Source organism: Haemaphysalis longicornis, unplaced genomic scaffold, assembly GCF_048455015.1.
Source record: "Haemaphysalis longicornis isolate Haplotype H1 unplaced genomic scaffold, Haemaphysalis longicornis Haplotype H1 scaffold_6, whole genome shotgun sequence".
Lineage (NCBI taxonomy): Eukaryota > Metazoa > Arthropoda > Arachnida > Ixodida > Ixodidae > Haemaphysalis > Haemaphysalis longicornis.
Window position 1 is genome coordinate 41362569 of NW_027526407.1, and position 14386 is coordinate 41376954.

Below are 14386 nucleotides of genomic sequence, written 5' to 3' on the forward strand. Positions count from 1 at the left end.
TTTGGAGAATTCTGAACGGCCTGAACAAACTGTATCACAATTAGCCGCTTAGACGACTCTAACATTACGCACAAGACTGAAGCCGAAACTAAACGGAATCTTCGTAGAGACAACCGCAGCTCCGCAGCAGTATTCCAACTGTGTTTCCAACAGATTTCCAACTGCGTTTACTTCGTCATCAGGTAATAACGTTTGGAATCCCTTGTTAATTAGTGACCACACCAACGGAGATGAAGGGCAACCGGAAAAGTAACTGCAGTGTGGTTGCGCAAGCAGAGGAAACAACACAAACACGCTTCTGTCGTTGAGCGCCGTGGTATACGCTGGGGTCACTTTATTAGACTGTAAAACAAGAAAAAAAAACTGACCTGAATTGGCGCTGCAAATAAGCTTCCCTTGCTGAGAATGGGACTTCGCAACGATGTCTGTCCCATCAATTTCTTTCGCGGCGCAAACGCGCGCGGGAACGTACAATCTCTAACTTCTCGCCACGCGAAGCCGACAGTAGTAGCTCAGCCCCGTAATTGTCCGGAAATCGCACAGAAGCACTTGAGACATCAAGAAACTATTTGCCAGAACAGTTTTCAAGCACGAGACACCTTACAAAAACAATTGCAGAATCGCACAAACAAACAACCGGGAGGTGCCGAATCTATGAACGCGCGCCGGCAGTCTGGCTCTCACCGACCCGAAGTTAGCTGAAGCTTCCGTGGGGCGGCGCTGGGTGTACTTTATTCGTCGCGCCCTCTGAGCAGTGACCGCTGCCGGCTCCAATAGCGTTTTTGCAGCATACTCCACCCCTTCCTTAGTCTTGTTGGTGCTGTATACTGTATACATGAATCTGAGAAACCTTGAAGAAATTCGACATTTCCGCCAAACTTTTGAAGCAAAGCTTATACGCCTCGAGCGCGGCCTGTAGGGGCGCCACTGAAATCCCCCTAGCGGCCCGTTTCGAAAGCAGCCGCGGGAGTCCGCGTCCCGCTCCCCGCTGTCGCCCCTGCTTCTGCGGCATGTTCACGACCGAGATTTACCGTTTGCGGGCGTTTGAAATCCATGTTTATGTGGAGCAGTCACTCTGTTCGCAAATGGGTGTGTTTACGAGAGTGTAAATGTTTCTGACGCGATCTTAGTGTGGTATATTCGGTCTGTATAAGCGCCAGGTGTGTGTCACAGGCCAGCGTCGCGGAACCGGCGTATGATGGACCCGCTTGTACTGTAGTTACACTGCCCTGAATTTACTAGCAGTGTCTCCGTAACAACCGGTTCTTCAGATGTTTATGCTACGGGTATACACTACGATGTAAATCAGTTTTGTGCGCTTACATATTCAACGGAGCACTCATACCTGACAGCAAGCCAGTTACGTTTGTCAATAATATACCTCTGATATTGATCACTACCATTTACAAGCCAGTCTGCGTTAATTCCGGGAATATTCAACAAAAGTACGATGGGCAATACATAATTATACTCTGGGATCAGTACACGACAGAGTCGTCTTGTCGTGAGGTGAGCGCCCGCAAACATTCATCTGCTACTATATCCTCTGCGAGCAGCGCGGAGACGGGCTTAGAATATAATCCGCGTCCGCGAATAAATCCTTCTTCGAAATATCGTCATATGGCTCAGGGAGCCTGTAGAATAAAGCAGAAACGAAAATCAGAGGGCCTTATCACATGCCACACTCTTCCAACGACCCCTTTCATCGCTTGTTGAACTACCTACATGTATACTTCCAAAAATGCGTCCGCAGTACGATCAGCTGTTCGTTGAAGTCGAAAAATAAAAGGACAGGGAACGGGAGTTTTGTGTGTGACTTAAGCATTCATTGCTTGATTCCGTTCCGCATTTGTACACAACGTCCCCCTCCCCTACACCCCCCCCCCCCCATGTTTCGCGAAATAGCAGTGCATTTCGCGTATAGTTGTTCTGGTGACCCCTATCTAGCTTAAGTTTCAACGAACATCTTTACCGTGTCAGAAGCCGCACTGTTTTTTTTTTTTTCATTTCCGTTAGAGTTATTATGTTTCTTCCGCACTTGCACAGCATTTATTTTTTCGTGGTTTCATATTAGATTGCCTTGGTTCTTGCTATAAGGCGTGTGTGGGCAAATATTTAACCACTCACAGGCTTGGATATACTTAACATTTTCCCATGATTTATATTCTTATAAAAGGCATAAGTTATTGTCCGGGATTGGGTTATCATATCCCTGGAACATATTTTTCTGCTACGTATGTATTCGAAACGAAGCCGCATTCGTTGTCCACGCTGCAAAATGAAGTTAACCTCTCACTTCACCAGTATCAGGTCTAAACGATGCGACAGAGAATTCATTTCTACTTGACGTATTTGGAGGTGACAGTGGTGATATGCTGCTACCGTCGCCGACGCCTGGAAGAGCGGCGACGAAGTGCGCAGAACCGCGTCCCCGGGTATACTCTTGCAGGCGATCGCATACTCTACGAAGACGCAGCTGCTTTTTAAGCGAACTATAGACGCACTCTTTGCTAATATACGTCACCATAACAAGTTTTTTTGGGGGCCCGCAAAGGCGAAAAGAAGCAAAACAGAACCAAAACACTGAACGAGCCCCTATCAGCCACGCAGCGCAACTCCCGTCAACGCCGCGGAGAAGCGGCGGCAGGCGGCGCAGCGATCGCGAAGCTCGAGGCGTATAATGCCTGTTCACAATCCCTCCACGTGTCATCTCGCGTTCCACAAGGCAGTATCTTAGTTCCTTTGTTGTTTGTTATATTTGTTAACAATATTGTGGATGTAATTACTGGACCAGTTAAACTAAGGCTGTTTGCAGGTGATTGTGTATTATTTAAATCTAACACGCCGGGAAGACCAATAAGTATTGAATTCTAATCTATGTAAGAGATACGACTGGTGTGATAAGTGAAATATGAACCTAAATGCTGACAAATCAGTTTTCATAAAAATAACCAAGAAGAAAATTTTTTTATCCTTTCCGTACAACTTTCCACGACAACTTCTGAACCAAGTTACGGAATACAAGTACTTGGTCTTACAATAACAAGCATTTAAGTTAGAACAAACACGTTTCAAACATCCGTGTGTTATCTTTCTGTCAACTGAGTCTTTTAAGACGCAAGTTTAAACATGCTTCTGCATAAGTTAGAATGCTAGCCTATACATCTATTGTAAGACCTAAATTGGAGTTTGCATGCATAATCATGGATCCTTACACAAACTAACATTCGTGTAGTTGACATGATTCAGCGCAAAGCTGTTCGTTTCATTTACTCGAAATACCATTGGAGCGATTGATTCACCAACCCAACTCATTAGAACATAACGTCCCAACCTTTGAATTTAGACCGAAAATCCAAAGATTAAACTTTCTTTATCTCGTCCGGAATAATAAATCGTCAATGAGTCCAGATAAATACATCCAACCACTCACTGCTCGCAAAACACGACACTGTCACACCGACTCCATGACGCCCTTCAATGTTACAACAAGCATTTGCAAATTCTCCTTTTTTTCGCCGACTGTAACCGAATGGAATCGGTTACTAGCATCATTCGTAAATGGCATATACTCAATTGACCATATTGTAATTTGACCTGTATTGTGAATGTGTTAAATGTCTTTGTTGTTAGTTGTTCGAGTTATATCCTTAATGAGCTTTTCATGTTCTTCAACTTCTGTTGTCCATATTACATGGTTTGTAATTACGTCCCTCCTTCTTGGGTCCTTCCCTGGGCTGGCAGTATTGTGCAAATAAAATACTTAACCCGTACAAAGCCAGGAAACGGCTGGTAGCGTCCCTCTGACCTTCCAGGAAGCGTTTCGTGCAGTCAATCTCAATTAGGCGCTTCGCGGTGTTTCGCGGCGCCTACGGAAGCGCCACCTACCACGTTTCGGCCACCGATCCGTGGAACCAACTTGCAGCGCCGACGGCTTCCGCAGTGAAACCGTTTAAACGCTTGTTCGTTCCAAGGGCAGGGGTGCGGAGATGGGCATAGGAAAAAGACAAAGGGCAAGCTCAGCCACCCTCAAGCCAGCGCTTCATGTGCTTCCGCAGTGAAAGTAATCGGTAGTTCGTTCCCCGGGGCGGGGCAAAAAGAGAGGTAGGTGAACAAAAGTAATAGGTCGCGCCATCAAAAAATGAATCAAGAAAAATGTGTGTGCATCAAGGTTCACTGCGTGTTCATCCCAGCAAAGACACTGCGTCGAGCAGCGTCTGTGTTTTGTCGGGATGTGCAACTGTGTGCGCGTTCACTGTGCGAAGACAGAGCTTACGCTCAACAAACTGGGTTTAACAGTGTTCAACCATGGCAGAATTCACGACTGTCGTGGTATGTATGTATTGTACCCAATAAACAAAACTTTCTTTACAATGACCGCCGTCCGCAAACGAGAGAAATGAATTTGCTCATACCTATCGACGAAATTCTCTGCCATCTATAAGTCGTGAGCTAATAAGCTTCGCTGGTCATCCAACTTGAAAGAAACCAAGAGCTCCTAATTTTTTTTATCTATTTTAGTTTCTTTACTGGGACACCAATTTATTTATTTTCTTGCCGTTATTCATATCCGGAAATACAACTAGTATGTCTTTTCGGCTATTCCAACATCCTTTTCTAAATTTTTTCACTCTACGCTTGACTACCTGCTTCTCTTCTCCAGCGTCTAAGACTTTATCCCAGTCGCGCGCACTGCTGTTACTTTATTCATTGTTGCTTCAGCATGTTCGCAAAACATTGGTGCATAGGCTTGTACTGTTTTACCCATACCACCTGTTCAAATTAATCAGACCTTTCTTTGTCCTCGCGCTTAAGTGAATAATCTATACCGACACATTTCTTCCGACCGGTTTGTAAACTAAGAATCGAACCCCAAGCTTCCTCGTGTTGCGATATCCTCGACAGCACGGAATATGATTTCTATGCAACTGCAGAAACCTCTCGTCTTCTATTATACCCTCGCTAAATCTTAAATGCCTACCGACAAGTCCATAACATGCAGTCCTACCATATCCTTAGAGGCCTGGGGAAATTTCAGACCTTCACTGCCCGAAAGCTGAATTGTCTGAAGAAAATGCTACCGAATGACTAGTTGCTCTGGGTACCACAATCTGGGACGGCTGTTTAAGGTGCATTTTATTGAATCTTCATGCAGGCAGACGCTCGTGTACTGATTGCAACTTTTATCTCGACTTGCATTGCGTGGACTTGTGGGCATGACGCCCCCAGTGGGGCTCGCTCTCATCATTTAGAAATAAACTCCGACTTACCGGGGATGTATGGCTCGCCCTTTAGGGTCATCGGATCTGGTGTTCCCCGGTTCTCTAGGATCAACTGAAAAAAAAAAGTACAAAGCGTTTCACGCTCAATTCGCGTTAAAGTCACCAATGGGTGGCAAATGTATAAAAAGATGCATCCGCACATTTTGAATTCCCGAATGATATTTACATTTCCTGCCCGTTCCACCTGAGATTCACAATAGCAAAACATGACTTGGAGCACTTGGAGGCGAATACTTTTGTAAGTAATAAAACAATAGGCTCGTAATCCTCTCTGGAAGGTTGCGTGCTCGCAGACAATTAAAACTTCAAATTTTGGGAGTTTTACCGAAGCTGCTTTCTGAATGGGGTCTTCGGGAGGAAACGTCAGTTTTCTTACGTCAGACCGTTGTGCCACGCGTAAAAAAGTTACACGGCGCACGCGAGTTTTCGAGTGGGCGGCGCCAAGGGCTTCAAGGTTTTGTCACGTCTAACAGTTGGTTCAAGATGCAAAACAGAACACAAAGTACTTCAGACCAATAATTGCTTGAACCGCGGCCTTGAGACATCCTTGAACCAAGAGCAAAGACATCGATACACGGACCTTGGAATCGGCATGTTGTTCGGAAAAGCAGGCAGTAGAGATAGTTCATGGCCATGTGTCATAAAGAAACCAAAGCCAAAATCCGGCGCACGGGCTTTTTTGTTTTTCGACCTCCCCAGAACAATAGCTCAGTTAATTTTACATTTAACAGATGTACTATATCCTCGTGGGTATAAAAAAAAAATCAGCGTACTTGACCCCTTAATTAAACAGCATACTGCCAGGAAATCAAACGCCTAGAGAACAGCAAAACAATGGCCAGCACTTTAAGGCGCATTTGGAGTACACGGTCACTTCTTTGGGCGCCTGGTAACCTCTTGAACAATGTCAGCGCAGGGTAGCTGCCATACGCAACAAAAACGCTCCGCTGTCATTAGCCCTATTTGTTGTTAAATTTACTGTTGTGCTGCTTGGCCTATAAACACACCCCGTAATTGTTGTATGGACATACTATAAACCCCTCATGCCACCTGTTACCTGAAGCATACCAAGCATTGTTACGCAAACTGAAGAAAGCTAAACACGCCTCTTTCGCACCGCCAAAGCGCATAAGCAACAGCCCGGTGGATGTTGATGCGGCTTGGAGTTTAATGGCACAAGGCCAACTATGGGCAACGAGCGCCAACACACGGCGGATGTTTCAGACCACACACGACTAAGAACGTTCGTGAAGAAGTGATCCACGCTAAGTAAGGGCAAACCCGAAAACGACCGTTTTGCCGTCTTCCATTCGTCCTCTTTTTAGCATTTAGCTGAGCTCACGATGATCCGATGACCAGCCCATTAAAACAGTTCAGTGCGCAAAAGCTGTCCGATGATAAACGCCAGCCGAATTTTTTTACTAATTTCTTGGTGTCCGCTCGTGTAAAACCTGCTAGCATATTGTATTTCCTTACACATGGAACTGACATTGATTACTTGCTGTTTTAAATGCTCGTCATTGCTAGAAACAAAACCCAAGCACCAGTAAAACACTACAAGGTGGAATCGATGAAGCTAAAGAAAAGGAAATGTGGTCAGAAGAATGATAGAATTTAAAAGTTCCTGTTGTCACCTATCCGGAAATTTTCCGCACTTCTATTTGGACGCTTATTTTATTGAAATGTAATTTGTAGTGCAAATTTCGATTAGAAAAGAAGCACACTTAATCACGGGGCTAACTTATGGCTCTGAGTTAACGTGTTCCTGAGTGACTCTTAAGGGGACACCCAGGTAGTTTGTACACAATGTCTAATTTCCGTGGCATGCATAAAATCGAAATGCATAGGCTATTTTCCCAACTTCCGGAAGTTTTTCATCCCCTTGGCGCCACCAAAATGCTTTAAAAGTGCCCGTTTGTCTCGCATGGTCCTCCCTGCTAATATACTCATATCGGAGATTATACACGACAAACGTGGCATCACCAAATTTAAAATCTAGAGTTTAAAATCTAGAGTTCATAATCTAGTTTAAAATCTAGTTAAGATCAGGCTTAAAATCAGGCTTAAAATCAGGCTTAAAATCAGGCTTAAAATCAGGCTTGAAATCAGGCTTGAAATCAGGCTTGAAATCAGGCTTGAAATCAGGCTTGAAATCAGGCTTGAAATCAGGCTTGAAATCAGGCTTGAAACCAGGTTTGAAACCAGGTTTGAAACCAGGTTTGAAACCAGGTTTGAAACCAGGTTTGAAATCAGGTTTGAAATTTGGAGTTTCAACCTGCAGACCTTGCGCCTGAACGAAACGAAATTGGTATTCAACGCGAATACGGCGAAAATCAAAATCTTCAAGGCTGCGATAACACAAAACTACACTGTTAAATCAGTCCGACGTCATTTCTCTAGTCGCAAGGGTGCCGTGAATTGCGCATAGTGAATTCTTTTATATGGGACATCGATTAGTCAAGGCTCCAGCTTGCAAGTAGAAAGTCAAAATTCAGGAATGCGTTCGGGAAATTGCACTTTTATTCCGCAAATAAACTGACAAATTCAATTCCGCCTCCATTTAAAGGGGCGGCTAACACAACATTGAAATTTGGTTCATTAAAGGGTCTGCTTCATGTTCATAACGCTGATACCAAATCTGCGGCAAACTTCATAAGCATTCTACGACACCTAAGCATTCTTTACCAAGTAGTAAATTCGAAAGAATTATTGTAGAATTGGGGAGCCAGATGTGCGGGTAATGTGTGTGTCGCCACGACTCTCGGTTCTGCTTTTGATATAGATGTTCATTGTCCATCGCCTCAAACACCGGACTGATGCATTCTGTATAACAGGTATAACATAGAACGAACCCCGTTCAGTCTATGTGCGATGATGACGTGTTGCCTACTGTGGCACACGGCCTCATTTTTTTCATAATCCTCTTCTCTATATTCCTCTTTCAATCAGTATCACCCAGAGGCTTGGCAAATCGCCATGTTTACCGTACATTTTAGCAGATACGTGCTTTGCTACTCACCCAATCGCTCCTTGTACAATTACCGCGCTCATATTTCTTCTGTACTACAGATTACGGTCTCCCGCAGCTTTAGCTGGCGCAGCACTTTACCCACTTATATTGTGTCCTCTTGGTTTGGTGTAAGGTTCTGTACTCACGACTGCTACATTTCTTTCAACCTTAAGGGGGCTCTTAAGTACGACACATCAGTTTTAACAGCTTTTGTTAGAAACATGACATCTTCCACCATAAAATAAAATGGGATGTTCCCGTAAGCCTGTGTTTGACTGTACGTGTCATTAATAACTTTCATCGTAGAAGACCGCAACCTATTTGAAACGTTTCCGCCTTTGGACCCAAATTTCTTCCCAACTTGATTAGTTCCCTTTTTATAGGAGCTTCATTAGGAAAGGTGACGTCATTCCGAGCATTCATTGACAAGCTTTCGGTCCCCTTAGCCACCGGCCATTTTTTTGTTCTGTCCGGCAGACATGTTCTATACCACCCGCCGGCAGTACTGCGTGCAATGAACGCCGGATTCTCGACCAAGATGTGTAACTAATGTTTTCGCATAGCTAAACTAAACATTGAGGCAAGCAAGTGAAGAACTGACAACTCTCCAGCCACTTTGCCGCCATATTTGTATGACGTCACGGCACCTTGTTTGTGCGATGGGCACCACCTGCCAAAGACGCTTTCACGAAACGCGACTGCACGATTGCAAGCGGTAAGGGGAAAAGGAATGCAGACTGCTTCTCGGAGAATCCGCGGGAGATCTGACTGTAAATCGAAGTGCCCCACTGAGAACAGTTTTTCTTATTTCCTCCACTGCATCACTGTGAAGGCCATGTAGCGCGAAACTTGATTTTTTCTGTATTGAGTTTTTTTGTAGTTTAAGGTAAGGTTTTCTCGTTTCATTCATTTTTACTTATTGTACCTTCAGTGCCTTACAGCATTGCAGAGGGGAGCGGGCACTGACGAACCGTGTACCAGATACAAAAACACATGAATAAGGCACAGCAAGATTTTGAAACCGGAATTTAAATAACATTAAAATCCAACTGTTCACACTGTCACAATGAAAGAAAAAGCAAGTAAAAGGTCAGCCTGTTACACTGTCGACGCAAAACAGATTATGATGCGCTCTTTTCCTTGATGAAATGAAGTATATTCGGCACACAAAACAGTTTCTTTTCCTATGAAAGACGAATGTCGTTCTTCCGAGGCCTCGTTAAGACATTTGCCAGGTTTTCCCATTCAGATGACTTGAAAGTTTGACACTCGCAGAACCTGCAGCAAACGTAATGCTGGGTACACGGCTTTTAAGAACTCTGCCGTAATTGCAGTATGCAAACCCAGCCAGTCTATGGTGTTTTGCGTCCCAAAAAACATAAGAACGACAGGACGCGACGGCTGTCCACAAAACAGACGCTGACTAACAAGCGGCTTAACAAAGCCCGTGTTTTGTCTGCGGTCAAGGCGTTCTGTGGAATAGCTGTATTCTTTAATGACAAATAGCAATAAACTAACCCTGATGTGTGTTTTTTCCGAACGCCATGCCGATTGCAAGGTGCGTCAGTCTTTGTCTCTGCTCGTTGAACAAAGATATATCAAGGCCGCTTTCGGGGCGACTCCTGTTGTTCTTTTACTGTCTTCAATCTTGAATCAACAGTTCGCGCGAGATAAAAGCTTGTAGTCACCGGTGGAGCACACACTGAACAGTCACGTGCACTCTGACTCATGGTCCAACAAGCCAATGTTGGTTTAAGGATCCACTGTCGTTTCCTTCTAAAGATCACGACAGGCCCTACTCCGCTGATTATTGCTTCCCTTAGGTTGCTTTGAAGAGTGTGGGTTTTAACTAGTTCGTGAAGAGAATCCACTACTTAGTTTAGCGCAAAAACCATGCAAAGTTTAACAGGAGGGACCAACGATAACATTAAGCTTCACATTAAGCTAATAAAATTGAACGTTTCTGCTCTTTTGTCTGTACCTTGTCTGTGAACAAAGCAGTTGTTTATAGGTAACCGCGTATGGTAAACTTTTCGTCGCAATAAATAGACAAAACATAATTTAGAGGAATGCTTGTCAGGAAAAATGAGAAGGGTCTGTCCGTGTGACTGGTGTCTCAAGAACACGAATCCAAACACGTCAAACAACTGTTTGTGCTTTACGTGCCAGGTGATTTAAGAAGATTTAAAATGAACGAGCAAATAATCCCCAGCTCATGTTCTCATTTTATTTATCTGCGAGCTTATCTCATATTTTGTACGAAATGTCAATACAATTATCGAAACATTTCAAAATTTGTGTAGTCCCATTTCATCTTAAAATACTGCAATGGCGTCACACCCAGAAAGAGGTATGACCGTTGCCTTTAAGAGGAACATTGCACTAAGGGTGTTGTTTAACGGATTTTAAGGTTACTGTAATGCTTTAAAATATTATATATATGTGTATATATATATTTAAATGTCAGAGTGAGCCCTGAACTGACGTATCTGGGACTGGGGGCGATGCACTAAACCGAACAAAGTCCACTGTTTGCGTTTAAAGACGACTAACTGCAGGATTTAAGCGACAAATCTGTCGTTATATTCGTCGAGCTTGCATGCCCCACTTCCCCCAACTTTTTATGTAACCACGCTTAAAAAAGCGTACTTTATGCGGTAAAGATGTTTTAATTAAGTTAGCGAAAGCAACTGCCGAGCGAAAGCGATTTCGCTATAAGCGGTACTTTGTTACAGGCGGGAATGAGTTGTTCTCCCTGCACTGCGCATGAAACGGTGAGACTTCAAATAAAACTAGAACTTGAATAAACCTAGTCCGTTATAACAAAGACTTTTCGTATTCGCAGTTTCCTAGGCAAACGTTTTAGGCGAAATAAAGCGGCGAGGACAGTTGTGTTAGCGAACATAAATTTATTTTTGTCCGATTGTACCGGGTGATATTTGAAATCTAGGAATACAGACGTTACGCGGCTTTACCGTTTGATTTCGCCGAAAGTTTTTTTTTTTTAATGAATCCAAGCAGCAGCACTTTTTTTTTTTTTTGAAGAACAGACTTATAGTGTCATCACAAATTATTTTCGTTTCACACGACTGTTTCAGGCGTACGGTTCCCGAACTGACTGATCAACCGTATATATGCCGCTCAAAGGTTATATATATATTTTTATTCACATGGCTACAGCTTCCGGCAGTTTGTAAAAGTTAGAGAAAACAAAAATTGCTGTTTTAACACATGCGGCCCAATTCTGTTAACCGTTGCCACCGGTTAGTTGCTGTCAATAAAAACTGTCCTCTATGATTTGCTATTGGGAGCAGTCATTCGTAGGACACACTTCGGATTGCGTGCGCGTCGATTTGGTAGCCTATTGTCGATCGACAACGACGCATTAGCGTAAAAACCACGCAGACGAAATTGTGCTTAAATGCAGATATAAATTGTTGATTGTGTTTTGTATTACTTTTGATTCCCATCAGCGCTGTAAGAATAGTTCTTACAAAAGCTTAAAAGTTAAGCCGTATCTTGACATTGCAGGTGGTGCAAGTCATATTAAACCGTGCTAAATATAGAAATAAGATGCCACATTTCATTTGGTGAACCCGCATACAGAGCACGGCTTAGGAACACCGGATGCCTGCCCGACAGCGCGCACGCACAGCAGCCGCACCGGTAAGCAGGTGCGGGAATTCCCCGGACGCAAGAGAACGGCAACATGGGAGGGGCGGCGCCGACAAGGAAAGTCGCAAAACGTTTTGCACAGCGATTGAGTGCCAATGCCGTTCACGCTACAACGAGAATTGAATGAAAGCTATTCAGGTGGAGCAAAGACAAAGCTGCATTTTTTTTCTACGAGCATAGTCAAAATATAAACACAATTGGGAAGTGTAGTTCAGAGTAGCACTGCTGTAAGCTGTTTAAATGCTTTCTTACTGAAAGCATGCGAAGGCGAAAAGCGAAAACGCCCGTGTCTTCGAGATTTCGATTGATTGATTGATTCATTGTAGGGTTTAACGCGCCGACGCAACGCAGGCGATGAGGCGCGCCGTAGTGGAGGGCTCCGGATTAATTTTGACCTCCTGGGGATCTTTAACGTGCGGCGAAATCTCGTACACACGGGCGTTTTTGCTTTTCGCCTCCATCAGAAAAGCGGCCGCCGCGGCCGGGAATCGAACCCGCGACCTCGCGCTCAGCAGCGCAACGCCCTAGCCATTGAGCGACCGCGGCGGGTCTTCTTCGAGGTTTCGGTGGTTTCGGCGAACGTTATAAAGATCCCCAGGGTGCCGAAATCAATCGGGAGCCCTCTACTACGGCGCGCCTCATCGCCTGTGCAGCGTCGGCGCGTTAAACCTCGTGATAAGTCAATAAAAGCTCTTACGTAAGCTTAAAGGTCAAGAACACGTGTGCACGCACTAACCTCACTGTCCGCGTCCACGGCTTGAGCACTTCCGAGCAGCAGGAAGATGAAAAGTATTGCCGGCATTTCGCGCCGGCAGCATTGCGGCGCCATGGCTTTCCTTTGGCGGCTGTTGCCGGCGGTCGACTAGGCCGGTTCGTGCGAGTGACGCCCACTTAACGGCTTGGAGACGTTTATCTTTCCGCGGGCGCAGCGCGCCGGTTTCCGCGCGGAGCGCAACCTCGCGGCGATCTTCCGTCGCTTTCGCCGGCCGGGCACGGATGGGTGAAACCAGATTCCCTCGACCGACGCGCAGACCGGATGCTTGGGTAGGGTGCGAGCGCAGATGCGTAACTATGCGAAACCCTTGGCGGGAAAAAGCCTTAGTGGTCCTGCCGAACAAGCTTTTATTATGTGAGCATTTTTTACCGAGCACTCCCCTCAGTCTAACCGAGTTCCGCCCAGCTGCATACAAAGGCGCATTTGGCGGTGTTAGCACGTTTAATCGTTATGATACCGTAAACAGTGAGAACGCCTCGAAGGCGATTCTATGAAATACAAAAATAAAAAGGGAAGAACTAAAGACATTACCAAAATGCGCTCAAGAAATCAAGAACACGTGTCTTAACGACGGCTTCGCAACGCGAAGACAAAAATAACAAGCCTTGAAAGAACAAACGGAAACAAAATAAATAAATCGTGGAAACGAACCGACTTTGAGGTGCCCTGCATTTGTATAAAAAGGCAGTAGTTGTTCAGTGACCTCCTTTAATCTTTGTAGTAGCGTAAATACAGATAATTGGCCCACAGAAAACCCTAAAAGGCGCAAATAAAATTTGTTACAAATTTTACAGACAACGCACTACAGACAACGCACTACAGTTACAGACAACGCACTAACTAAATCAGAAACACGTATCTGGTACATCACCCTCACAAAACAAAGAAATGATTATTTAAAAATACCAAAAGATAGCAGAAAATAGAAATAAAAATTGTCAGAACGCACCACCTGTGCAACACCTGAATTTCGAAAAAACACTCGTCATTGTCGATGTTGCAATATTGATCTTATCGCAAAAAGAACAAAAAATGGCTGAACAGAATTTTAAAAAACCGATTCATTGATTGATTGTAGGGTTTGACGCAGGCGATGAGGCGCGCCGTAGTGGAGGGCTCTGGATTAATTTTCACCACCTGTGGTTCTTTAACGTGCGCTGAAATCTCGTACACATGGGCGTTTTTGCTTCCCGCCTCCATCAGAAAAGCGGCCGCCGCGGCCGCGAATAGAACCCGCGTCCTCGTGCTCAACAGCACAATGCCTTAGCCACTGAGCCACCGCTGCAGGTCTTTATTCAAAAACCGAAAATTCCAAGGAAAGATAAATATCAAAATTATGACAGTCAGATAATGAAATTAAAAACTTCTCTGATGCGCCAAACTCACAAAAGAAAGTAAAGCATACCAGAAGTCCCGAAATCACAGCCTGAAATACGAAAAAATATGGGGAAGAGGGACCACCCCTGCAACACCTGCATCTGCAAAAAAAATGCAGAGGTGGGAAAATAACCACATCCAACAGTCGCAGTACGGCAAACGGAAATAACTGCTCAAAAAAATTTTCAAAAACAAAAACTTCCATAAAATGGAAGAGATTTTCCTAAAGGCCCCAAAAAGGACAGGAACCATGCAGAGGTGGGAAAA

General features: G+C 44.5%; 1 protein-coding gene across 2 annotated transcripts in view; it reads right to left on the bottom strand.

Moving 5' to 3' along the window:
- Nucleotides 1-12881, bottom strand: part of LOC144142511 (fibronectin-like) — a 50488-nt gene extending 37607 nt beyond the window's left edge. Inside the window, exons 1-2 of one of the 2 annotated variants that reach the window (XM_077674070.1) lie at nucleotides 12704-12881; nucleotides 5271-5334 (exon numbers count right to left, since the gene is read on the bottom strand). In XM_077674070.1, coding sequence (XP_077530196.1) covers nucleotides 5271-5334; nucleotides 12704-12796 — 157 coding nt within the window. In that variant the 5' untranslated portion in view covers nucleotides 12797-12881. The remainder of the gene's footprint in view (nucleotides 1-5270; nucleotides 5335-12703) is intronic. The other variant, XM_077674071.1, reaches the window with a different exon arrangement.
- Between the last annotated feature and the right edge of the window lie 1505 nt (nucleotides 12882-14386).